This window comes from Fistularia commersonii, chromosome 4 (assembly GCF_037954325.1).
Source record: "Fistularia commersonii isolate RoL2024-O1a breed Wild chromosome 4, RoL_Fcom_v1.0, whole genome shotgun sequence".
Taxonomy (NCBI): Eukaryota; Metazoa; Chordata; class Actinopteri; order Syngnathiformes; family Fistulariidae; genus Fistularia; species Fistularia commersonii.
The window spans coordinates 10552045-10580006 of NC_141287.1; the positions used below are offsets into that span (position 1 = coordinate 10552045).

Below are 27962 nucleotides of genomic sequence, written 5' to 3' on the forward strand. Positions count from 1 at the left end.
AGGAGTCATTGAGTGATTCTGTCCAGTTATCCCTTTGATTTTAGCCTAATCCATGAAGGCAAACCAGTGACGCTTTGACATTTCTTAAATGATACAGCAAAACTGTGTAAAGTAAAAGCTTCTGGCTCACAGGGAAAATTGTTTGGTTGCATGACATCATGGTGTTTGAGTCCATAAAAATCCAAAATGAATCACTCGAAGAGGTCCGCTGATTCTATTGCACCGTAATAGATCGATGGTTTCACAAGTGATAGTCGCTGCTGAAATGAAATATATTGTATTCATGACTATCTTACAAAGACATCAGTTCATTTTCTTTTTTCCTCATCAGCTTCCTTTCTCAATTATTTCCTGCTTAGGAAAAAAAAAAAAAAAAATTAAATAACTATTTTTTTTTACTCCCTCTAAAATGCCTTTTTTTTTAAGTAGCATTGTCTTCAAAAACTAAATCATGAGATGATATCCTTTTCTAAAAGGTATGTTTTGTACACTTAAACACTTCATGTAAAAACACTTGTTCATCATGAACTCCAAAAATATTGTCCTCACACAGGGTTCATTGATTATAGATTTGCTTTTTTAGCTGACAGACTGGAAACCATTAGAGATGATTCAATTTTCTACACCATGTGCATGGACATCTGAGAGGAGGAACCATACTGACGACCGTCACAGGAGCTACTGCCCTGCTGGCCTCCGGTGGTGTTGCCGATCATGTGCATCGTGTCCATGCTCCCATTGGACAAGTACTGGCGTTCAGCAAAAGCCCCGGTGGAGGAGGAGGAGCAGAGCAACCCTCCCTGGGGCTTCTCAGGGCTGGTGGCCAGGCGAGGAGAGGTTGGAAAGTTGTATCCATACAGGTTATAAGGGTTGTGCAGAGAGAAAGCGTTATAGGAACCCTGTTGCACGTGGTGGTGGCTCCCACTAAACATGTGACCGGTGGAAGGGGAGGATCCAGATGAGGTGGATGAAGCAGAGCTCGAGCTCCCTCCCGCTTGCATCATATACTGAAGCTGTGAGGCTGGGAAGGAGCCAAGTTGACCACTGTAGGCATCCATCTTGGTTCCGTTGCCACTGCTGCCGCTACCGCCCGTCAGGGAAGCGTGCGTACTGCCCTGCATACCGGCGGCAATCAAGGAGGAAGTCCTCTGTGGTAGAAAGGATTCAGTTGGCTGGGCGGGGGCCACAGCACCTCCTGCAGCTTGGAGACGTCCATAGGAACTGTCGGCCAGGCCGCTATATCCCTGCAGGGCCGCCATATTGCTTCGTGCGCAGGCCGGATACTCGGACAGCCCAAGGTTGCAGAGCTGGCTCTCTCTGCAGCCTACATTGAAGGTGTTGGGGGCCAGGTGAAAGGTTGGAGGGGAGCAGGATGGGGACAAGAGGTGTGCTGCACCGGAAGGAGATGGTGTCCCTGTGCTGGAAGTTGTTGGAGAAGTTCCAGTGCTTCCGCCTAAAAGAATATAACAAGAAAACAAGGTTTTTATATCATTTTTTTCTATCAGCGCACCTTTAGGACAGAAACAGTTGGAGGTCTGTCATCCAAAATTGTTCAAGGTTAAGTCTTTGGAAATTTTGCAGTTGAGGATAGAGGATACACACAAATTAATTCAACATAGCACAGTTTTTCTTTGTGTAGTTTATGTGCACCCATACATATGTAAACCTGAATTATAAAAGCATTCTTTATGGTGTCACTTTAATAGTTTTTTTTTTTTTAATCTCATTATTCTGGGCACAAGCATTAAAAATGAATGAATTAAAAAAACAAATCCTGGCACTTAAAGGACTGCTGCTTTTGCAGAAGAGAAGGTTGGAGAGCCGTATTCTAACAGAGCTGTGATTGCCCAGAGAAAACTACTGCAGCAGGGTTCAGGCAGGCCTATTTGTCAACGAGGTAGGTTTATTTCCCAAAGAGATAAAACTCCAATGTGCCAAGAAAGGGATCTTGCCTTCAAATCTATTTTGGTGTATATGAAAATATGAGTGAGGCATTAGTTTGTCAGAATTAATGTCATTGTTCAGAATTAATCAGAATTAGTCTAGGCCAATGTCCAATCAGGGTATATGAAGCCACACTGTCACTTCCAACAAGAGAAGCAATTTTTTTTTTGTTTTATTCCATATTCATATATTTAGACAAATGAGAGTTGTATTTGAGTTGGAAGATCAGTTTCCTCCTGCCAGTGACAAACTCCAGCAACACTTGGCTGAAGGAACTCATTTAACCAATTTGTAATTAGACAACTGGAGCATATCTAGCTCGCTTTGCTGATGATGCCAAAAACAAGCGATACGGTCTGAATTTTTCTACATGTTAATTATGGAGGGAAAAATCTTGTCACATATACTACTTTTAGCAGCAAATTTATAAGATCAAAACCCCCATGGGGGGTATGAGTATTAATATCTGTGCCAGACCTCCACATTCAACTGTTCAAGCATAGAAGAAACAGCAGTCTGCCCCATCTGGTTGAAATGAGACTGTTTGCTGAATATATTCATTTATGAGACTAAACAAAGAAATCCTCCTAGTGTACAGTCAGCAATTACTGGAACAAAGTGTTTTACTCGAAAACATGCTGTTTTTTTGTTTGTTTTTTTAGAAGCAGAAGTGGATAGTAAGACATACCACTGATCCAAATGCACAGAATCAACTGTTGGCGTGTTTTTCATGCATCTGTTACCTGTATGAACTCACTTGCCCTCAGAGCAATGGCATGCACATGCCGAATGCTGGATTATTATCAATTGTATTGGTCATGTCTGGTCATCAGTTCTACAACATATTTTCAGTGCATTTCTTTTGTGTGTATACACACACACACACACACACACACACACACACACACTCATTCAGTACATATGGATATTTGTATGTGTGTGTGTGTGTGTGTGTGTGTGTGTGTGTGTACTTTCACCCCCCTGTCTTGTTACAGTAAATATCTGCATTCCCTAACAGAGTGAAATGATAGCTGTGGGATATAAATCACATTTTTTTCTATTAATGAGAATTTGGCTGGGATTCATCTTATTGTTGGAGAAATTTAGTTTGAAACCAGAATAAGGAGGCATAACTAAATAATTCAGGACTTGCTTGGCCGGGATTCTGATTTTGAGCCATATGCCTTTGATAATAAAGCTACGTGTTCTGCTCTCCTCAAAGGAGTTAAGGGGGCTTAGAAAGAGGGACAGAAACAAAGATAAAACAGGAGAGAGAGAGAGAATGGTAGTGAAAGAAAAGGTAAATGTGTGTAGGGAAAAAGAAAGGGATGAGAGGAAGATAGCATAATGATGTCATGTTTTCCTTTGGTTAGAATAGCCTGAGGTGGTTCTATGCTGAGGGGGAATAGATGAGTATTTGAATCATCTAATGAAGGGGTTTATGTTGCACTCACACACATCCACACGTACATACATTTACACATACATACGTACATACGCGTACGTATCGAGCGAACATTCACCTCATTGTGCTCTCAGAGTGACACGGGGTCCACTGCAGCACGAGGACTTTAATTAAATTCATTTCGGAGGTGTTAAATGATAACAAACACGTGTCCAATTGCTAAGACAAAATACGGAGCATCACGTCATTCTGACCTCCAGAGGCACCACGATAAGGTCAGCGAGCAAAGGGCTTTGCTATAAAACTGACGAGGCTCTTGAATGGAACGTAACTACGATCTTGTACTGATGTTGGAACATAGTGAAAAGGCAATGGAATGAATGACTTTGACTTGTGTCGCGGAGTCATCCAAAAGCCACAGGATTTCGTTAATGATTTTATATTCAAGAGCTGAACATGATATGAAAAGTTCAGCAGACACAAGATGACCTGCCAGAAGAGCCGCGTATGGCCAAGCTCAAATGAAGCGCGTCGTAGCGAATGTAGTATGTGGTGATATATTCAAGGAAACTATGCGGCGGAAGAGTTCAGGTTGGGACAACACATGCGCCGAGGTCATATAATTACCACCGAACGAGGCTCTGTGTTGAGGAAAAGGGAAATGAAAAATTATCATTAGATCAGATCAGCGGGCACCCAGTGGGAAAGCACAAAGGACTTATATGGTATCTTAACCTCAACGAAAAAAAAATCCTTCAGCAATATCATTTGTGTCCTTATTAGTCATGCAGTATTTATTGAATTTGCTGAAGTAGTTGTGATTATTGGTGGTTGAATGATAGTGTTATTGGGTTTAAGGTGACTGGAATTACTCTTGCTTAAGGAAATCACGGAAATCGTTTGCTCAGTAATAATAACATCCATTGAAAAGACACAACAGGCACATTTTCTAATAAAGATAAGAAGTCTGCATTTAAAACAGTGGATGATTAATAACGGAATCAACAGTTGGGAGTGTTGAGAATATGGGTTAGTTGTGGGTTTTATTCAAGAGAAAAGCTTCAGTGGAGTAGTGCACACCTTGCTGTTTCTGCATATTGGTGAAATCTTCAAAAGTGAGTGTCCTCACAGGAGGTCTCCAAAAAGCATAGGTCTCCATTATTGCCTCCAAGCCAGTCCTGACAGACAGAGAAAAAAATGTGTTTTTATATGTGACCCACAAAACTGAACACGCAGAAGACCACAGTCGAGAAAACAATGAGAGAAAATGGCGCAAGAATGTCCCTCGTGTGCGTGTGTTAACCAGATGACATGAACACATAGGGGTCAGACATATTAAGATTTAATTGCTTATTTTTCAACTCTCATTTTTGTGTTTCTGAAAGACATGGAGAGTGCAGTGAAGGAGCCAAACTGAAGAGAGAGTATTAAGGGGAGAGGGAGAAACAAGACAGGAGGGAGGGAGAAACTGGAGTCTTGCTCAGAGGAAACTGGACCCATTAAAAAGGGGCATGGTTTTACTGCGTACATAAATCTAGGTGACGTTTCATCTCGAATCTGTACACAGTTCTCCTTCCTGCTTGATTTACTCCCCTGTGCAACACTGAGTTCTGTCCCAGGGATTCCAGCTCCTGTCACTCTTCATGTTATTTTAATTCCCTGGCTGTGGCAGCTCGTTAGTGCACCGTGCTAATCGGCCCAGCGCTCGGCATCACCGCCCTCATTCATACACTTACAACGCTATGGGACCTTAACCCAACAAATGAGCTGTATCCCTCCGCCCGGCCATAAAGTCTGGTCACCAGGCACCAACGATGCCGATACCATATTAACCCAAATCTCGACGAGTTTGATATAAAGGGGCTGCTGAAAAAACAAGGGCATATACAATACTTAACTATGCCCCGCTTATATTATAAAAGTGGGGTGTAATTAAGCATAGCGGGGCAGATCTCTGATAAAATTTTCTTCTACCAGAGAAGATTCGCCAACCATTTTATCAACTATTTAACTTAAGGAAGTAAAGTTTTCAATTGTTTGAAAATAGCAGAGGGGGGACATTCTGGGGTAACGGTGGTACAATTATGCTAATGAAACTAAAAAGCTGTTCATAAATTTTGATTACTTTCAATTCATCTACAAAATCGCTAATATGATTCAAAACTATCAACAAAGAGCCAAAGCTCATTTATGACTCATTACTGCGCACAGTAGAATGACTGAGATCTTTAAATGATTTCAATAGCTGATTTCCCACTTATAATAAGAGATATCTACTCAAAGCTAAATAAAATAAATCCAATGGGGAAGAAGAAAACGGACATATATTTCAATAAATATCTCATCCACTGTTATCTTTTCATATGTAGCTTTGCAATGAAATCCTAATGTCAGTTCATAAATCAAATAGTCTATTGTTTGAAAAATGAAAAAAGATGTCTCAAATATCTGTGTGCCATTAATGCAAACCAGATGAGGGGGCTGCTTTCATGTGCAGAGGGGTCTGGTGGTTCATTGCACCCCCACCCCCACCCCAACTCCATTCCTCCACAACTGTTCTATATGATAATTTAAGTATAAAGTAGCAAAAGAATCACAAGAAGCAAGAGAAGAGTGAGTAGGAAGGAAGGAAGGAAGGAAGGATTAAAAGAATGAGGGAATAGAGGAGGAAAGAAGGACAGGAAAAGAAGGATAATAGAAAATCAATGCAAACCACTAAAACTAAAGAGACATGTATCTACTTTGTCAGTCACCAACAGAAAACTTCCTTTTGACTGATATAACAGCACACGATGTCACAGCTAATGTATCAGCTGAAAAAGACCAGATGACCACAGCAGTTGGGGTGTGTCACACATTTGTCACATTTTGCATGTTGCCATGTTGTAATGCATTGCTCATACTTTAAATTCATCTCACATATGTCTCATGTTTTAACGTTTAGACAAAGGTATTAATTTTACAACTAGTCATACTCTCAGGGAGCATATTATTAATGTGTGTTGTCACACATTGGGGCCACTCATAAAATGTCCAGACAACTAAATTGAAGCAGGTTACGTACATGATGTGTTAGGATACAGATTCCCATTGTTTACACAGCATTTTACTGACCCTTTGGTAGTCAAGCAGGTCTTTGCAGTTGGAAATTGCGAAATCTAATTACCCGACCGTGTAACTCCTGCTATTTAAATTCATTCTCATCATAAAGACCTAAAACCCAAATTCAGCCATTCATATGTGGGAAAAAGAAAGTCGGTAATGAAAGAGGTAATTAGGTGGCATTAATGCAGTGATACTGCAAATTTGGACACTGTCGTTGTTGCATTTTCCCACAATAAAGAAAAAGTAAATTTGCTATACTGTGCAATAGCAGACATGGCAAATCATATATTTTTTTCCAGTCCAGTGGTAGTAACACAAATAATATCGACATTATTATTATACAGCTGGACTCACATGTGGATCTATAATTTATTCCTCAATGGCTGGAATTCAAGCAACACCAGCTTCCATGTGGTATAAGTTCCCTTCTATGGCTAAGTAACTAATCATGGAGGTCAAACATCGTCCAAGTTCTATGTGCATAGTTTACATTTCTGCATAGGTTATATTTCTATTGCATTCTTCACATGCAGCCTTAAAATTGCTTTTTGTGTGTAGCATGACATTTTCTTTTTTATTCTTAGATTTATACACTATTTGGCATTCACTGCTGACAGAGAAGAAAGATTTTCATTGTACAGGAAAATATGCTTCCTTGGTGTGCACATGACATCCTTAATCATATATCTTCCAAGTATTACAATATAATCTGTCTTTAGACAATTGTATTGTATTTTGTTTCTTTGTCCAAATTTGCCAGGTATTCTCTGGTGCTTTGCTTTGTTTTTTTTTGTTTGTTTATAATTGTATGCACAGTCTTTGGAATTTTTCAAGAACTATTTCTTAAAATTTACAAGTTATGAATAAAAAGAAATTGTGTTTTTAAAAAAGAACTCTACCATCTGATGGGGATAGGGTCCAATGGCTGTCCCTGGTGAGACATTGTATTAGAGTCCATACTAAATAAATGGTCATTTGAATATTTCACAATTCAGACGCTCTTGTCCTTGCTTTGAGCAGAATCCTGTCATAGTCACAGTAATCCTGTCCAGCTCAACAAACCACATCCTGTTAATATTCAGTGATTTGTTTCGAGTAGTTTAGACACACCCATGAAGTAAACATATTTGTGCATGTAACTTCTTTTTTGAATAATCAGATGAGTGTGGTTATATTCTTACTGGAAGGTTAAGCACATTTCACAATTACAATACATTTTAGACAACACGTGGTGTCATTTTATACTTTGGTAAAAAAAAAAAGGGGTTAATATCAAAAAACACTTTGAATCTGGTGTGTGTTCACATTTCAATGCATGAGATAATGCCTATAATGGACATTGCAGATGTTTTGATCTGGAGAAATGTAAGGGTAAGGGTCATCTCCAAATGATAAGGTCCTTTGTGCCACATGTATAAAAGAATGCCAAAATGGGGTTTTGCAAGCAAATATATTTTTGAATAATATGTATAATTTGGAAAATAATTCAGCTACGTGACTGAGTAGGGTTTGTAATGTTGCCAAAAGAAAAAAAAATCTGATGCAACACAGGACTTTGATTTGGATATATATTCAAATGTACAATTAGGCAAATGCTTTTATCAGACAGACATACTTCCACAGTATGGAAAAGTGTTTTTAATGGTAATAGCCTACCTGTTTCTGCCTGAGTCCCGGAATCCCTTGGCGAATGGGTTCCGGTCAATCTTTAGTCTGGTGATCTGCAAATAGGTGAACATCAAGCAATGGCTAAAACAATTGCAGCCTGCTAATGAAAGAATAGAATTATTTTTTACCAGCTAAGAAAGAAGCGAGCAAAAAAGCGACGGACGGCAGGAAATGTCACATGTTTGAAAATGAAGAAATCAAGGTACTTCAATATTTCTGTCATCATACAGAGATAGTAGATACCTTAAATTCTTGAACTAATTGAAAGAAAATTATATGTGCAGGTATGATAAAATAAAAAAGCAAATTAATAGATAAGTAAGTAAGTAAATATCAAAATTCTTTGTGTACTGATATCTTTTACCTGCTGGTTCTGGTAAGCTGTGACAGTAGTGAAGACTGTCTCAGGGAAGCTGAAGGTTTTTACTCCTTCTCCACTCGGAACTGGTTTGTTTGGGGACAGTTCGCTGCTGAAGTCCTTCCTTATTACGTGAACACGGGGCTGATACTTGTGCATTGAGTGAAGGATAATCTGGAGAAATTAAGACAAATATGTGAATATGGGTCACTCTAGATGGCAGGTGGCCGGAAATAGTTTAATCTAGAATTTATTCAACATAACTTTTCAATTTCTGACCATCAGTGGTCCCTGATATTTTCAAGATTCGGATACGTTTTATTGCTTTATCAAGTATCAGCTGTGTCCTAAATTGGCAAAAAAGAAAAAAACAAACAAACTGGCAGTTATTTCTGTAGGCCCACAGCCAAAATGCATTTTCTACAAACTATACATAAGTACACTATTACAAATTATTTATACAAGGATAAGCATGTTAATATTTCCCATTGGCAGCTTCATACAATGTGCTTCCACCTTTAATTTGGCTTTTTAATAATGTGATAACTCATATATACTTTTCTTTTCCCGCAACCTTTGCTGTGGCTAGTGATACGCGACGATTCAGAATTGAAACGGCTTCTGATGACACTCTTCATTTCATAAGTGATGAGGCTTCTCTTCCAAGAAATTCATTTTCTGCGTGCTCTGACCCTGGTCCTCTTGCCATATCCATTTGTTTGAGTATTTGCCACTGCACTGATGTGATCTTCCTCAGAGGAAAACCACTTCTGGGAGCCACCATTTTGTCCAACGTGATGCAAATGTTGCTGTTACGGTAGCAACTTTCCTTGTCTAGACACTCCGTTACTTGGCATTACACAATCTGGGAGGACCTGATTGGTTGATGGGCTCTAAAACAGCATGATCACATCATACCAGGAAAGCCCTTTGAGGAACATTTCCTTATCACATCAGGTGGCCACATATGTCAGGCTGATCCTGTGAATCTGCTAATGAGCAGCACATTTGCAAAAAAAAAGAAAAAAAAAAAAAATATATATATTTTCCAACCAATGTGCTTTGCCATAGTGGATATTATATTTGTTTACATGACGTAAAGACAAATTGGAAGTTAACAATGACGATGAGGAAAATTGTTGTGTTTTTAGTGTTTATTTAGTGATTGATCTATTTATTCATTTAAATAATTGAAATGCAGTGAAATTTTACGTTTGAGGAAACTTGTATGACACAAACAATATGAGCATTCATGTACAGGGTTGTCCCTATTGATAAATATTATAGTTGTTTGCTTTCTCTCTGATCCAATTTTAAACAATTCCTGGCAAAATAATAGCCATGTCTTATAATTGCATCACTATGATCCGCCACTACACGACCTTGAAATTTGATTTTCATATGTTTTGTTCTAGATGCAACTTCCTACAAAATTCTGAACTGACACTATTCTGAATTTTTTTTTTCTCTGTTCATTTTAGATATTAGAATATCAAATCTTATGAAGTGTCAACATATGGGATCGATAAAGCTAATAATTAAAGGATTTCATGTTTCGTGAATAAATGATGACTAGGATTAAGACTAGTTTAAGACTAGATTAAGATAGTTTGTTAAATAATATCTGCTGTAATTTGCGAAATTACAGTAAAATATTTACATTTATTTATGCATTTAGAAAAGCCAAAGTGAGGATTGCTTTAGCTTAGCGCCGCTGTTTCTGACATGGCGACAAGGGAAGCAGTAAATCAGACCGATTGTGGTCAGAGTTAAGTTTTAGCTCAGTGGTGTGACTGCCGGAGTATCCGACAAATCAAACCCAATCATATACTCTTTCAAGAAAACACTTTTCTGAGCCACAGAGGAAATAAATATGATATATTGCCACAGTGGCAACGGTTCCATTTCGTGAGTTCTAACATCTCAAGGCCAATAATAAAAACCTAAGAGCATTATGGAGCATCTTCAAACAGTGTGTGGGAGGGCATGCGTGGCAGAGCAGACTGTCATTTCAACCATCCCCTTTCTCTCTGTGGCTCATTAAACTCATAGTTCACGAACAATAGTGTTGTCGCCCATTTCGCCATAACATATTTAAAGCATTTCAGTCAAAAATTGAAGTCTATTACTTCAATGCAGATTAAGTCGATGGCACTGAAATGAAACACATGAATCACAACTTCATCCAGAGCATATGAGCCACAAGACCTATCACAGTTACATAGGCCCTTTGTTCTGCAATGACAATCAATTCCATTCATTCAGGAAAAAGAAAAAAAACTTTAAAAAAAGAGGCAAAAAAAAATTGTAAGCATGGGCTCACCAAATTCGATTCACTGAGTACTTCTGGGTAATCCATCTTCAGTAAATTGGGTATATAAAACTGATAAAGGAGTGATCTTTTTCATTCGTTTTCATCAAGTCACTCCTTCTATAAAAGCATTTAGTACAATTAGATTTTAACACGAAGGGCAAAAAAATACTTTTGGTGAGTCACAGGTTTGTTGATTTCTTTTGTACTTCATATTTCGCACGTTCAAAACATTTGTCTGTCACAAATTTAATTCATATATGTAAAAAGAAAGGATTCCTTACATGTCCCTGATCATCCAGCTCGTTGTTGGTAAGTTTTAACTTGTCAAAACTGACCACCTGCCTCATCCAGGTGTCTCCTGACGCCAAAGAGTCAGGGTGGATGTAGACCCTCGGTGGCACCGGTGAGTCTGCGTTTCCAGCCACCATCCACTTGGAACTGTGATACACGTACCTGGGAGAGAGCGGGGAGACTGAAACACCTGCGCAACAAAAGTAATACTAACATTTGTAAAACGCTTGAGCCGATGTTGAAGCACTGGAAGGTGAACGTCAGAAGTACCTATAACACATGTTTCCTTTTTCATGGAAAAATCCCGTCTAATGTCCGAGCCACATGTTTCATTTCATGGCGTTATGCAAATTTGTATGGGGTTACTTTGGCTTAACTGCCATGTATCTCTGCAAATGTAAATTAAAAAAAGATTTAAACAAGTAATATTTTCAATATCAACATTTTTTTTTAGAATATGTGGCTTGTTGTTTGATTTAAAACATGATTTCAAAATATAGATCACACTCTAAAAAATCAATGACAACATCCAAGTTACGGTTAACTCAGAGACTAAAGCAAAGAAGAAAATATTGTTATTTCAAGAAAGTACATTTTTCCCTTGAAAATATTTATGGATATCAAGATGTATGGATATTTATGGATATTAGGCTTACGGTTATAAAATGATCTAATAGTTACTGAGTAACTGTTTTTGTATGACACCAATGTAACTCTTCCACAGTCTCTGCATTCAACCACATTTTCAAACAACACTTGTGTTCCTCTTCCTATAAGTAATATTATTCTCTTTTTTTTTTTTAAAGACAATCATTTAAATATTAGGGTTACTGCTGATTTCCATGGAACTATAAAGCATTTTTGAAAACAAGTTCCAAGCCGTTTGACATATTGCCACGACACCAGCTTTTTTTTAAAAAAAAAAAAAAAAGAATGTGTAGCTTTCTCAGTGTGCTCGAAAATTTCTCGAAAAGAGTGACATAAAATATTCCACATGTAGTCAAACCCTCGACAGACACCGTTTCAATCAAGAACATATCTGATTATGTTGCATGTTTGTTTTGGGTGTGATGAGATGAAGGAGAGCAAGGAAGAAGACAAGCAGGGAGGAAGAGGAGAAGGAAGTAACTAAGAATTAGTCATTAAAAATAATATTTAACCACCCTGCGGTCAAAAGAAGAAATAAAAAAAGATGTTTCAACAAAGTCGGGCAGAAGCTTTATAAGCAATTATGGATGGAGATTTTTTAAGAGAAAAAGTAAAAGAGAGAGGGGGAAGAGAGAGAGAGAGAGAGAGAGAGCACAGCTGTTTGCCTTTAGTTCTGGCTCAGTTGAAAGTGTTCTAGCTAAAGTGTCTCTGCCAGAGTCATCACTCACTCCCAAAACATGGAGCAAACCCTCATTTGGTCCTTTTGTTTTTGCCTCAAAGTCCTGCACCACCCCTGCGCACACGCGCACACACGTACACAGCCTATTTATAAGCACATCAAAAGTGAAAATACATACTCGGCCTTTCTCTGCCACAAAACACCACACGAGCACACAAAAATACACAAACAAAGCATTTAGCTGACATGTTGGAAGAAAAGTTGGCTCCGGGTGACAAAGGAATATGTTTTTCATGTTACATTTGTAAACAAATCAATCTTAGAGCAGTCAGATGAGGAGAAAGTGGCACTGAATCTATTTAGATGTCTGTTCTGAGCTAAAAGGATCGGAAAAGAAATGTTTTAATGTGTGTAAAACTGACGCCCAATGTAACATATTATTGGCTATGGACTGTTACCTTATCTCCCTATTTTGCAATTTTTGTCACATTTCTTGAGCAAATGTGGTCAACACATGAGGATAAGCTTTCACCACATTTGTTCTATTTGTGCATTGCTTTAAAAGATGCAAGATATTGTCTATGATATGTGACAAACGTCTTTAACCACCTTCAATCGAAACTTTATATCACTCCTCTCTTTCCCTCCCTCTCTCTCTCGCTCCTCTCTTCTTTTTCTTCTCACACACACACACACACACACACACACACACACACACACACACACACACACACACACACACACACACACAGAGCTGAGGCAAATTCATCGCACTCTTAGAAGAGTAATTGTGCAATAAAGTGTTTTTCCTTTTATTTGTTATTTTCTTTATGTACTTTTATGATGAATATTGAATGATGAACATTGAATACATAAATCATGCATTTTGAACAGTTACAATATGTATGATTATCTGAAACTTGTGATGATTAATTAATTGATTTATTGATTAATTGATTAATTTGTTTGTTTATTGATTTATTGATTTTTAGTGGATAAACTACAAAGAGGATAGAGGTAGATGAAAAGCCTGAAAATGATTAAACATCATCAAGAGACAAATAATAGAAATCGTCATCATCATCACTATTGGCGTAGTAATTGCAGTATTATCTAATAAGTCAGTCAGTTATTCTTTATTCCTTGTTCTTTGGCATTTGTGAAAAAAAGTGGATTAATATGTAAATCCAGAATACAGGCACGGCTGATAATATTTTGGGCGTCATTAATCCAACGGGCAACCGCAGCTGACCCCCAATGGTGCACCAATGGGCTCATTGGGATTACAAGCAGGTTCACTGTTACCATTGAAAGTACAATTCCATTCAGATGCTATTTTTGTTCAGGTTACAAGACACAGACCCCAAGAAGCAGAAATTAGACAGGGTGCACTGTGCTTCATTATTACACTATTTAAAATGTATCCAATTTTTTTGTTTCACCGCAGGTTTTCAACCGAAAAGCGGTTAACTTCATAAACATTATGAATATGCCGTACCTTTTTTTGACCTCATGGTCATGTGCTGTCTCTGCCAGGGTTCTGTTGCACACATTAAATTAAATGCATTCCATTACAGACCTATTTTGTGTGAGCGCTGCAGCCACTGAAATAATAAATATCATTACACAAATAGAAGAGTTGTCCATTCCGATGGGGACTGAAAGGGAGGTCAGTTAAGACCCGGTGAAATTATTTGAGATTTCCCTCTGGGTTTGTAAAAGGAAATATAATAGTCACACAGCTAAAAAGAACTTGCTCAGAACCTTTTTTTCATTACAAATCTTACACCACATCCATGATGAGGTTATTGTGAGTCCTCTGACACAAGTCAGTATCACAGACACACACACACCCGCACGCACGCACGCACGGACACAAGCACACACATACATATGTGTGTGCCTATACATGTCAATACATATATATGTATTTATGTTCATGCTTACTGTATGTATACAGTGAATATATATTTAAATTAATTCAAATAAAGTACCTTTATTTATTGCTTTCTTTTCCAGAATGAAATAGGGATGCACACATACGCATGTATTTGTGTGTGTATGAACGTGTGCATGTGTGTATCGCATTCTGATTTAAACGAGTAAACCTTTGGTTGATGCATTCTTTTGCAGAAAATGTATGCAGGAGAAACACACTTCCTGCATCTTAGCATAACCAGACACACATACAAAAATTGCGTTAGGTTTGGAGGGCAGGCTAGTTAAGTCCTGCTACTTGTGGTTTTACATCAGTAAAATCATAAGCAGACATTTAGATGCATGAAAATAACATTGCGTGTAAGCGTCAAATATGGGGTAATGAACTACAGAAACGAACCGCTTAACTACGTGTTTCGCATTTTACTATATGTAATACCAACCACACACCTACGCGCACAACTCTGACATCTGACCTTAACTCACGGGAACACACACATACATACACTCACACACACACATAAAACACACACATCTATATACACCCATAAAGGGGCCAGGCGTTTCTGTAATTTCCTGTTTGGAGTGCTGTTTAGGGTTATGCTCAGTGTTGTAGGAAAAGTGTTGAGGAACAAGGAAACTTTAGCTCCAAACAGGACTGGAAATCTGATTAGTCTCCCTGCTTTCATCTTTCATAAATCTGCCATCTGGCACCAGCATGATCAATAAAGACTAAACTTTATGTCACACTCTTACTGGACAGATGTGGGTGTGGGGAAAAAAAATTTATGTATATCATCCATCCCCTTCGACTGTGATTTTTGCATACATTATCTCGAATACTACCTCCTCCTAAAGAATATTTATTCGGGAAAAATAACCAATTCAATTGGCTCATTATGAATACACTATGATACAGAGCGGCGCTTAAAAATATACCAACGTAATGCTGTAGCTGGTCTACCTGGGTTACTCTAATGATGCTGTAACTATTGCCACTGGATTACCGTTTAGGGGCAAATTTTATGAATATGTGTGTCTGTTTGTCTGCGTCGGGGTGCTTAAACTTATTTTTGGTTGAACTGTGTCGTCAAAAAAAAAGAAAATAATATAAGTCAGTGTTGTGCTGTCATGATGCCTGTTGTAGCTATTTATACTTTATGCAATGTGACTATTATGTGTTTCATTATGTCAACAATACAGAGAACACGTTAACATACCGAGGCAATAAAAAAAGCAATGGATTTGAAACTTATTTTTTATATAATATATGTATCTCCTTTTGGGTTTAGTTGAATTATCTTTGGATTTAGGGTTGGTAGCGGTTTTTCCTAATAACTGTCCTTGCATGCATTGTGACAAAAATCCCACAGTGTGTACATCATTCCTTTTGAATGTGTTTCTGAAAGTGTGAGTAATGCGTGCCTGTCTCTGTGTACGCAACACGGTCTGACACAGATGAAGCAATGAGATACGTTTGAGGAGCCAGACAGTCCCATGTTCTGTGACTTTAGCTCGGAGCAAACTGAGTGACTGTCCACATGAAAGTACTATAATATATAGTGGTTTAATGACTGCGGTACCAATGAGACGTTCCTAAAGAGGGGCAGGCAGCCCAAGTAAAGCAAGTCAATTCCAATAAAGACTGTATTTCCAGACCCCAAACTCCCCTGGATGTGAGACACACCAGTGACAGTTCCCAGCTCAGTTTGCAAAGCCCTGTGGTAAATTCCCCGGCAGGGAAGAAAATCCTATTTAATTTTACAAGATCCTCTGGGCCCTAAAACTCCTCCATGATGTCTTGGTTCGCTGGCGGGTGAGGGGGAAGAGGTGGCAGGGCAGAATGATTGCTATGCTCTGATGGAAAACTTTGCAGCAATAAACAACAATATGAAATGAGGGATGACATTAAAAAAGAATATGTGCAGTGAATGCATCACAGATTTACTTTCATTATATTCATTGGGATTATCCGTAGACTTGGAGTTCTCTCCATTTCAAGCGCTCAAATCTGTTTTTATCATTATTTCACGAGTTTATGTGGCATGATTTTAGTTCTGTCTGAAATTATATGTTGCTTTTCCTCCAGAGAGAATACCTGCAGCCAAATTAGCCGTAAATCAAATAGTCAAATGACAAAAAGCAAACTGTAGTCTTTAGTCTCAATAAATGTCTTATAACACTTAATAATAATAATGATAATTGTTCTTCTTATTATTAGTATTAGTAGTAATAGTAGTAGTAGTAGTATTACTATTTGTTATTTTTTATTTGTTATTGTTATTGTGGTATGAATTAAATGTTAATAGTTGTTCACATTCTTTATCATTGCATTTATTATCATATTGTTATATAATTAACACTTGGATACCTAATTTTGACAATAGTTTTTTTTCTGTACTTAGTACTTATTTTGATATATATATATATATATATATATATATGTATATTATATATATATATATATATAGAGAGAGAGAGAGAGAGAGAGACAAATGATTTGTCAATTATTATTATAGTCATTATGATCATCTGTAGCAGTAGCAGTAGTAGTAGTAGTAGTACTTTATTATTATTGATATTATTAAAGTCAAGTGGTGTTGTAAATATAAGAAGCAAATTGACTAGTGTCAATTTCTACTGATTCATTATATTAAACATAGTCTTGTTAGAGTTTTCTCAACACTGTCTCAATACTACTTTGCACTCTCACTGTGTATTATTCAAAGCACATGATAGTTCCAATGTTAATCCCTGTTTAACTAAAACACTGATGAAAGGAAATGTTCAGATTGTTTTTTTTTCCTGAACTCTTTGTAATAAAAATGTATACATATTTATGTGGACTTTTACAAAATTCTATACTTTGAAAGGAATATTTCTTTTGGAGAAAAGAAGGGCCCAGGAAAGACCAGAGTTTCTTGTTTGTTTGCTTTTGCGCTTTTAATGTTCTCATCTTAATTCCAACCCTCTGATAAGACCCTTTAACCAAAGGTTGCTAATCCTGTTTTTTGTAAAGTCACGATGGATCATAACTTACGAAAACATTTTTTTTTAATTTTGTGTTGAAGCTACGTCTAAGATACAGAAGCAGATGTAAGAGAGTGTGATATCAAATAAACACTGTTATTAAAAGCATGGGATGACCTTAACGTTCTGAGCAGGCTTTGTGACTTGCGACTGAAAACATGAAACAAACGATGCCTTCCTTGTGCCTGCATTTATTCAAAAACGTCCAAAAAAAGTAAAAAGCAAGGTTTAAAAACCCAACATCCAAACTGAAGGCTTGTTAAACCCAAACTGCGCTCTTATGTGATCTTCCTGTTTTATGTTTTGCTTTTTGACATCACCTCATCGGCTCTTGTTACTTTAGATATATCTAATAGATGGTATGTGGAACTATAATGTCATTTTCAAACATTACACACAAACATTTCCCTTATAAAGAGTCTTTCAAATTTCAAAATGTATATATTTTCCATGCAACTATATTACTGTTCACTGATTCAGAAGCTACTTTGACAGAGGTACCAAGAATTGTATTCCAGGAATTTGATGAAATGAAAACTGTAAACTGGGAATCGTCCTTCAAAATACTGGCTTTAGTTTGTTGAAGCCTTCACTGTTCAAACTGACTCCAGGTTTATTTGCAACATTATGGTGTTGGTCAAAACGTCTCAGACAAGCATCCATTAATCCACAAATGAGCAGATTAAACCCACACACTGTTCCTGCTGACAACCAATACATCCAAATAGAGCCATGAAATAAATCCTTTAAAGCAAGGACAACGATGAAGACCTGCAGCAGGTTAATCCAATCTTATTTTCCATCTTTATCTTGTTTTCCCCTTTTCCTAATTAGACCTGAATACTAGAACTTATCCTCTCTGCAGCCTCTAGCTCTACAACTCAGCCAGTGGGATGATGAATACATTTGAGTCTCCTCTCTCTGGCTTCGACTTCAGGGACTAGTAATGTCAGCCAGGATACCCTTCTTATTGTATATCCAGAGAGATCCATCATATACAAGCGTTATTCTGCCAGCACATGAACACTTTGATCATTTTTGCTTCACTTCACTGATGCAAATGATGGAAGTAACCGTTTCTTCTATATTGTCGGTAGAAGACAAAACAGCCCTCACAATAGTTATGAGAAAATGTGAAAAATGAAAAAGGCTAGAATCCCCTTATCCACGGATACTGATGTTTATAAGAATATCATGAGGAATGACATGATGGAGAGAAGGTCGAGCGGGACTGCATTCATGCAGGTTTGCACATGCACATATTACTGCGCATATGAATAATGTGTTCAGCTGTGCATTTATTGAGTCATCTATAAGGGCTACACTTCTATCGTTAAGCTGGTGTGGCCTAAGGCTGCTCTTTCAGATACAAACAAAATATCTTTGTTCTTTCAAGTTATGAAAAAAAGCACCATTACTCATTGTTTCTCCTGCAGTTTCATTCTCGCCGTTGTAAAAAAAAAAAAAAAAAAAAAAAATCATCTGAAAGGGGGTATCACTCGTCCATTCTCCTCACCACTGCTCAGTCGAACCAGAAATGATGAAAATGTTTTTGAGACAGATAGATTTCTGGGATAGATTTCTGCAGTTGGAAGTCGATTCAGAAAAAGAAAAGAGAAGGAGCAAAGAAAATTGAATCCCATGTGTGATTGAAATATCTAACATTAACTAACTTCAGAGAAAAGAGGTGTGACAACATGGAGGTTAGGTTGTATCGGGTCAGAAAAATACCTGTATCTCTTGTTATCCACAGGTACTATGTCCATCGCAATGTAATACTGTTGATGTGGGTCCAGACCTGCTATCTTCACCCGCATGGCAGGAAACATCCTCCTAAAGAGCAGAAAATACAGCGTACAGATAAATTTGAAGAGTCGTAATGAAGCAGGAAAAACTATAACTTGTCAAGAACAGTAGCAGAACCGCACCATTTGAGAGAAATTCCAGTGAAACAGATTTACCTCAGGGTACCAAAACACAGAGTAAATTAAGTTTTCTCAGTTACACAATGCCCCAAAATTTAATTTCACTTCTTAACAGAGCAAGGGATATCCAACACCGAGGCTGGGAAAAAAGATTTGTAATGTAAAAACTCTTTTAACAGTATATGGGGCAAGAAAAAAAACTTATCTAAGAGGTACAATCTTCCTATCACTGAAAAAATTACATTTTTCCAACATACTGTATCATTCTACATTTGACAGACTTCAGAGAGGAAGGCTAGGAAAATTATTCCAGGAAGAATTCAAATACAATAAATAATAAATGGGTAAAATAAGCAGACCCATGAGATCAACATGGAAAATGCTCCTTATCGTTCAGCCTCTTAGATTGTTATTTTTACTCAAGTAAATTGTTCAATTAGTCACTGTGTAAAACATGTTTACAACTGACAGAACAGCACAACACTTAACACATATCTATTGATCACAGTATTGTTGCAATGCATTACTGGTGTTCTTTGCCGTAAATAGCTTGATCAACATAAACCTTCGCTAATGAGGAGAAACATCTGGATTACTTTATTGATATATATAATCATTTTGGGATTAACAATGTCCAGACAAAACCCTACAAGCCCAAAAGACCACTTTGATTCAGTGAAGTAATTAAGTTAAAATAATGAATAAATAAACAATGTCAATCTGAACATTTAGGAAAATCCAGCATTCATCAAACTGGAGTTAGTATGAGTTTCTAACAGCTGTTGGCTGCTCAGTGATCTGAAGGCATAATCCTAAATTTACCATGCTCATATAGTCATTAATATTTGAATAATAGTGGATCAACACATTTTAAAAATGAATGGCGATCCCTCTCTTTATGACGTGTAATATCTCCCAAGGGCATTTTATTTAAATTCTTATATAGTTATATATTCTTATATACTTCAATTTATATACACTTATATACTCCTAAAACAATACATACAAATTAACTGTGTGTTCTCTCAGTAGAAAACCAGAAATGTCCTTTATATTGTTGCAATTTTATTAAATGATCTGATCTTTATACACACTCATACACACATTCACTCACTCTCTCTCTCTCTCTCACACACACACACACACACACACACACACACACACACACACACACACACATGCACACACACACACACACACACACACACACACACACACACACACACACACACACACACACTAACACACACATATACACTTATGCATCCACCTATCTTTATAAAGAGTGTATTACTGAGTGTGTATAAAACACACACACCCACACGTGATAGATGGATAGATAGATAGATAGATAGATAGATAGATAGATAGATAGATAGATAGATAGATAGATAGATAGATAGATAGATAGATAGATAGATATTATTATTAACAATCGGTTCTTTTATTGCCCATTTAAACGAGTTATTTCATATTTAATTTACTCTAAACTAAAAGTTGTTCGTAAAATAGTTCAAACGTTACTTGTTTGTTTGGAGGGGTGGGTCCGTATTAGCCTATAAAGAAACCAACGCAATGAAACTGAGATCAAACTATGTTAAATACCATTAATAGACATTTTGCAGTTTTTATTGACTTGTTTTTTTTATAACGATTTGCATTTCTTAATTAAATGTTTGTGTGAAGTTGTGACGGGGGGAGTGGGGCCTTTGGGAGGACCGGTATTTTGTGCCCATTGGGAATCATGTTATCACGTATCCGTGCCTGGAGGCATTTATTAAATATCCGTCAGTTGGCTTATAAAGCGACATTCTAACAAAAAAAAGTCCTCATTTTGCAGTTCAAACGTTGCATTTCCATTTTCATTAACAACTCGTAAATCGTACTCGAACAAAGCAGAAAGGGGGACTGTTTTGCTGTTACGGGATTTATGACGTTATTACGTGACACGGCGACGCCTCCGCCTCAACGTCACCTTACCGAGAACCGATTCTCGTTTATAACACACCCATGCTGTTTGAAACAACCTTCTAAAAAAAATAAAAAAATATAAAAAAAAAACAATCCGATTGGTTTGATTATATGAAGAAAACGGAGCAAATCCACCACGTATTCATATTCCAGACACGGACTACTTTCAACTAAAATGACATAAATCGGCCAACGGTCCATCGACCAAGATGACATTTATCCTCTGATTTTGGTTTTTGAAATAAAAAATAAAAGAAAAATAAAAAAAAAATGTGATGGGACTTTTTAGCATGCAAAAAGTGAGTAAAAAAAAAAATCACTATAGCAGTATAGTACGCAATTTGCGTATCATTCAACTGACCTCGGAAATAACAAGACACGTGTCCACTTTTTTTTTTTTTTTAAGATTTAAAGAGCAAACTGTTATTGTTCCTAAAAATGTAGTCCCCCAGGCTTTAAATAAAGCCGGAGCACTAATATGTGAGCGGTGATGTGATTGAAATGTGGGTGGGACCGAGCGGCGCGGAGCAGAGCGGGCAAAGGTCCTTCCTTGGGGCCCCGGAGAGGTCAACTTCTGCTCTTTGCGCTGGTGCTCTGGGTTTTAGACTTCTAGTCTGATACTGCGAGAAAATCCGGACCGTGCTTCAGAGAAATTAATTTGAACCAGCTGCCCGTATTCTGCTACATGAAAAATAACCTGCCGCGTCATGAAGGCCTGAATGCAGCAGAGCATGTGCATGTGCAACACATTAACACCCTTCGCAGAGGTGTGTGTGTGTGTGTGTGTGAGTGTGTGTGAGAGAGAGAGAGAGAGAGGGAGAGAGGGAGAGAGAGAGAGGGGGAGGAGAGAATCAGAGGTACAGAAATCAAAATGAAGGTATTATTTAGATTTATCGTACATTTAAAACCGTTTTTCCGCCGATCGCTCAGAGAGCTGTGTGTCAATACCTTCCCGCCTTGGTGATGATCATCTCGGTGCCGATGTCATGGAAACGTTTCCAAAGGTCTGCACATTGCAACTCGACCTGGATCTCCTCCATGGAGGCTGGAAGCGACGGGTCGCAGGGTCCGGGAGGCAGGTCAGCGGGCGAGTCGAAGGGACAGGGCGTCCGATCGGCCAGACCCTCTCCGTCCGAGCCGGGACTCGCCTCCGAGTCTGATGGAGAAATGAGTGAGATGATGAGCGAGCAGCTGAGGAACGCTCTGGGTTTTACGCAAGAAACTTGGCAACGGAGGTGCAACAGGGTCTCCGCTGAATAAAAATCACCTGCCGGTACATTTTGGAGAGAAGTGACCGAGTTTGGCTCGCAGGCTCGACTTGCATTTCAGGAATTCGGGGGTGACGTCAGAAGCACAACAATTGCTCAATGAAAATAAGTGTTTTTTTATTTTATATCGGATCACCGTCCACAGCGTCAAGTAAATGAGGCAGTAACTTTTTGGTTATATTTGAAATGCCGATCCTTTAAATTCATCAGCGAATTTGCTGAGTCGACACGGACTGAAACGTTCGATCTCGGACGAGCGGACAGGCCTCCGCCTTCTCCGTCGCAGTAACCACGGGTTGAACAGAATAAAGTATAACCAGCAAATCAAACACTAGTTGTATGAAACTTATCAACTTTTTGTCATCCTTTTTTATCTGTACTGCATTAAATTATTGACTTTCTAATTTCCACAAACAGCGTCATACAACAAATGTGCTAAACGCGCTTTCAAAAATTAAAAAAACACACACTTCCACTTCGGTGAAATTCTGCAGTTGTCGGAGTAGTAATAGTAGTAGTAGTACAGTGCTAAATTCTAATTTTAAGTGATACTTGTTATTTCATTCAGAATGATGACAATCTTCCATTATCTAAAATGTATTATGGTTATTCCAGCTGGTGTGTTAGAGCCCTCACACACCAGAACTTGGCACTGCCAAGCCCGAGAAGAAATATACTGATAAACACATGTTAGCTCTTATTTCAGTTTTCTCAGAAAGAGTTTACAGCTAAATATTCTTCAACCCCTCCAACACCACCACCGCCCAAAAAGTAAAAGTGAATCTAATAATGTTTTATTTATTGAGGCCAACTGGAGAAGGTTGACTTGGCAGATGAGGTGCACACAAATATGGTTATGCAAATTCAGAGGTACAGAGAGACTGGATAAACTCCCAGCTCCAGCCACTGGAGCTCAGTGTGAGCCAACCCTGCTGGAAACAGGAGCGTGGCCACGAGAGGAGGCTTGGAGGGAGGGATGAGAACGAGCGCTGAAATGATCGAAGACTTTCCGTCTTGACCTTGGGAGAGACTGCCCCTGTCCCACGTAAGCCTGCTAAAACATGAGCTCCCCCCGCCTGCTCACCTCATTAAACACTGTTAGAATCCAAATTTGAAAAAAATACGCGATACATATTTAGATTAGGCCAGTGAAAATAAATTCAATATGGGTATCTTTGCAGCGGAGAGTTCTTCTTTTATTATCGTACTGCGCAATTATGCAAGGTTAGGTGAATGTTGCAACGCTTCATACCATCCCTTCAGCATAGATTTAAGTTTAAGTTTGACACAAAAACATAGGAATTATCAAATCTGTTTCACATAAGACATTTTACAAGTATCCTAATCTGACTGACAGGGGGAAAGGGAAAAAAAAATTCGAGATGCACATTTGATTTTGTCTAAATATCCCTCGGGTCACACACTCAAGGGATTCCTCTGGTTCAGGGTCTCGGCGCAGCTGCTTTTTCAGAGTGAAGCCACAACTAAAAAGGGGGTAGTAATAATAAAAACAGGGAGCGACCAACGCCACCTGAATTGCGACAACCGAATCCGTTACCAGCCTCTCAAAGCGGATGTGAAACAGAGGCGGAAGCAAAGACATTCCAGGGAGTGAGGCAGCCTGATCAAATTAGATGATTTGACAGGAATTCCTCCGAGATCCAGGGCGTGAAAAATGGCTGGCTAAGCAGAGGCCTGTCAACTCTGTCCGGACACTCTGTCATCAGGCTGAAGTACCTGTCCTCCACCACTCACCAATGCACACACACCAGTGTACTGTCTCTCTCTCTCTCTCTCTCTCTCTCTCTCGCTCTGTCTTTCTCTCTCTCACACACACACACACACACACACTTCTAAATCAACAGCTGGCTTTGTGCAGGCACACATCACACCACCTGGTAGCAGCTTTGTGGACATGTCCGTATATGTTTGCATGGCACCACACATCAGGCCAAAAGCCAGGTTAAAACCACATATCAAATGACAAGAATGAGGAAAAAAATGTAAATATGAGAATGTTTAAGTTTGGTGTGATTTTTCTTCTTTTTTTTTTTGAGGTGAGAAAATAAAAAGTAACATTTATTGATGTTTTTTTTTTTCTACAGACGGTGTTGGCACGGCATCCTCTGTGGTTGGCTTCACACACACCCACCCACGCCCACACCCACACACACACACACACACACACACACACACAGAAATACACACAAACATATACATGCACACACAGATTGTTAGTTATATTTGGTGTAACTGCGGTTTGCTATGTTTAATTCATGTATTTAAGATTATTTGTGTGATAGACATTTCTGTCAGCATGGTGGTTTGTTTTTATTTTGGAGAAAACTAACTTTGTGAATATTTAGGTTTCCTCTATATAATAAAAAAGAAGTAAACTACAAAATGTGCTTACTACTTTGTATTTAAAAGATGCCAAACACAGCTTAACATTTGATTGTGAAACATTAAAACCGAATTCATCTGTTCACATCAAAATGGTACTTCTGTTACATCTTTATAATTTCTATAAGACGTGGCATGGATAATAAAAGGTTTTAAACAACCTCACCAAGAAATGCACGGCACGGATCTACCTGCAGCCTGGGGACTATTATTATATTTTCATTGGGGATTTATTAAAAATTAAGAATGAGTTTTTCTTCTAATTAAAAGACTTAATAACACATTTCTGAAGATATAATCAAAAAAGCATCAATGTAACCACCAGTAAGAGCACCTATTTCCTCTGCAGTCATGGAAAAACGAGAAACTTTGCATCTTCCTGCCATTCTCAAAGCGGGTAGAAAATTTCGCGCGCTATATCGCCTTCGAGGCGCGCGTACGTGTACGTGCGTGTGACTGCGTTAACAATCACACAATCAGACGATGTGATTTATATATTCCTACAGTTTTTTCTTATAATTATTATTGCCATTTTTATGATTGCCAATATTATGATAAAAATAATTATTATGATTGTTATAAAAATAATAATAAACGTGAGTATTATTATTATATTTATGTCGCCATTGCTATTAGCAGTAGTGTGAGTAATAGTGGTAGTTGTTGTTGCACTAATAGAGCGCTTAAAAACATAAATGTAATTACGCATGAAAGAATAAACAAAAACGGTGGAGGTGAATTGGTGTGTATTTATGTGTGAGCTGTCACAAGCAGACTGTTTTATGAGATTTTAGAATCTGCGTGTCCAGTCTATGTCTGCGAGGCTAAATGACCATGTTATGTGTTCAGATGCGTCTATAATCCAGCGGAAAGCAGGGTAAGAAAAATAAAATCCCTCCGTTGGTGAAACTTCTCGATCACACGAACTCACCAAAGGTACCTCCTGGTTCGGTCATCCGAGTCAAAGGGTTTAAGGAAAAGAACAAGACCCTTAAAAAAGTACCAAGTGTCCGCCAGCCAACGAGTGGGACAAGGTGGCCCCCAAACAGTAACTGAATCAATTCAGTCCAAATCAATGTAAACTAAAAATGAATAGATTGAACCTGGTTTATGGTGATAGAGTCTTAATTTCCACTAACTACTCCTGGCGCTTTATGAACTTTTCACTTAGTCAAGTAATTCTCCCTGACAGCACCAACAAAGTTACAAATCACATTCTGCCCTCAACCTTCCTGTGGCAACGACAACCATCATCAGGTTTTTTTTTTTTTGTTCCTACAATTTCCACCCCAACCCATTTCATGTTTTTATTTTTATATTTTTTTGAAATTGAAGCTCGGAGTGGATCCGTGCGGTAAAGGGCGTTTTGTTTCGGTGTCTGGTCCTGTGTGAAAGGCGCAAATCGTTGTCAGGTTGTCACGGCTTCATCGCGACCCCTTTAGTCCCACAACGATACATTTAAATCCATTACACAAAAAAAACGGACTTCTATAAATCTCTTTTTTCTCTTTTTATAACCAAAATGTAACCGTCGCGGCGGATTAAACCGACACTTGAGGATTAACACCAAAATTACACTCACCTAAACTGAATTTGTGGCAGAAAAATGTCAACGTGGTTGTCAGTCTATAAATGTAATTTATAATAGACTTATTACCGCAGGAATTCAGATTATATCGTCCCATAAAAACGCATTTTTGTACACCACAGTCTTTTTTTTTTATTGCCCGTGTTGCTAATTTTATCATATATTTATATCATAATCTGTGTCTCGGTTTATCGTTGAGGTCATTTTACCAGGTCAATTCACTATCCGATGAAGTTCAGAAAAAAAAAACAACACATTTTTACGCCGCTTCTCGAAGTCGGGATGTCGGCGCGGGAATCGCGCTTCAACCGTGCGGTTAATTCTAAGGACGCGCGGCGGGACACCGTGCGCGGCGGCTCCGGTCGACTCCCCCTCCCACCTCTTCCCACACCCTTCCCCCGCAGGCCCACCGCCAGAAAACTCCCGCTGCTGGAAGCAAAAACAGCAACAGGAGAAATTAAAAAATACGTGTTTTCATTATGTCTCTTCTATCCCGCACTATAAACCACTAATCCTGAGTCCAAAAAATAAAAATAAATAAAATCCGTGTTCCCCCCCAGCCGACGCGCCAAAGACACGTCACCTGTTTTAAAAGTCGATCCTCGGATTTGATTGATTGATTTATTTTTAATTGTTTTGACATTTGGCCGGAAAGGGGGGGAAGCACCACCTTTTTTTTGTTATTTTCTGGCCTCGTACGCTTCTATGATGTGTTTCTATCAGAATAACATGACTTAGGGGTGACGTGAACCGCGGTAACGGGGACACGGACAAAGACACCGTGGAGTCAGTCCACGGGGACACTGACAGCGGATGTTTTGACTCAGGATCCGTGGGGTTTATTTTGCGGTTGAGTGTTTTTTTTTTTTTTTTTTATCTTTTTTAAAGGCGATTGCGGACATTTGAGCGATGTGGTGCATGTCTGCGCGCACTGACCCGGGTCCATATCCAGACAGTGCGCGTCCTCTCCGTCCGTGGCGAGGCTCTCCATGGACAACTCCAGCTCCTTCTCCTCCCAGCCCCGCAGCTTCCTCTTCTTGTTGGAGCCGATCAGAGCTTCCACGGAAAAAGCGTGGGCTCTAGAGCTCAGAGCAGCGGCAGATCGCCTCCTTTCACTCATTTCTCACAAAAAAAAAAAAAAAAAAAAAATCCTTCCCCGGAGGTGAGGGTGGGTGGGGGGGGGTGGGGTGGGGGGCGCGGAGGGGGGGTCAGGGGGGGTAGGGGTGGGGTGTGTGTGTGGAGGGGGGGGGGGGGGTTCAGCAGCAGCAGCAACAGCAGCAGCGAGTGGGGGGGAGGGAGGAAAAAAAAAAAACTCCGTCCGTCCAACGCAGTGAAAACACAATATTTAATAAAAGGCACACGTCGGTGTTTTTACAGCGCGGCAAAAACTCACCAAGAGCCCCAAAGTTATGCCAAGTGTGACTAGA

General features: G+C 38.7%; 1 protein-coding gene across 1 annotated transcript; it reads right to left on the bottom strand.

Moving 5' to 3' along the window:
* Window positions 1–482: 482 nt before the first annotated feature.
* tbx15 (T-box transcription factor 15) lies at window positions 483–27938 on the bottom strand. The gene is made up of 9 exons (XM_086145254.1): window positions 27929–27938; window positions 27472–27657; window positions 22225–22432; window positions 19112–19213; window positions 11076–11247; window positions 8487–8654; window positions 8111–8175; window positions 4430–4527; window positions 483–1453 (listed from the first exon to the last, which is right to left on the bottom strand). The coding sequence occupies exons 2-9, from the start codon at window positions 27653–27655 to the stop codon at window positions 621–623; spliced, it is 1830 nt and encodes a 609-aa protein (XP_086001380.1). The 5' UTR covers window positions 27656–27657; window positions 27929–27938; the 3' UTR covers window positions 483–620.
* Window positions 27939–27962: the final 24 nt, after the last annotated feature.

Coding starts and splice junctions, on each gene's coding strand:
- tbx15 (XM_086145254.1), bottom strand. CDS start 27,655: ATGAGTGAAAGGAGGCGATCTGCCGCTGCTCTGAGCTCTAGAGCCCAC. Junction 19,214..22,224: donor ATCATCACCAAGGCGGGAAG/GTATTGACACAC, acceptor TCTGCTCTTTAG/GAGGATGTTTCCTGCCATGC. Junction 4,528..8,110: donor CGGGACTCAGGCAGAAACAG/GTAGGCTATTAC, acceptor TCTGTCTGTCAG/GACTGGCTTGGAGGCAATAA.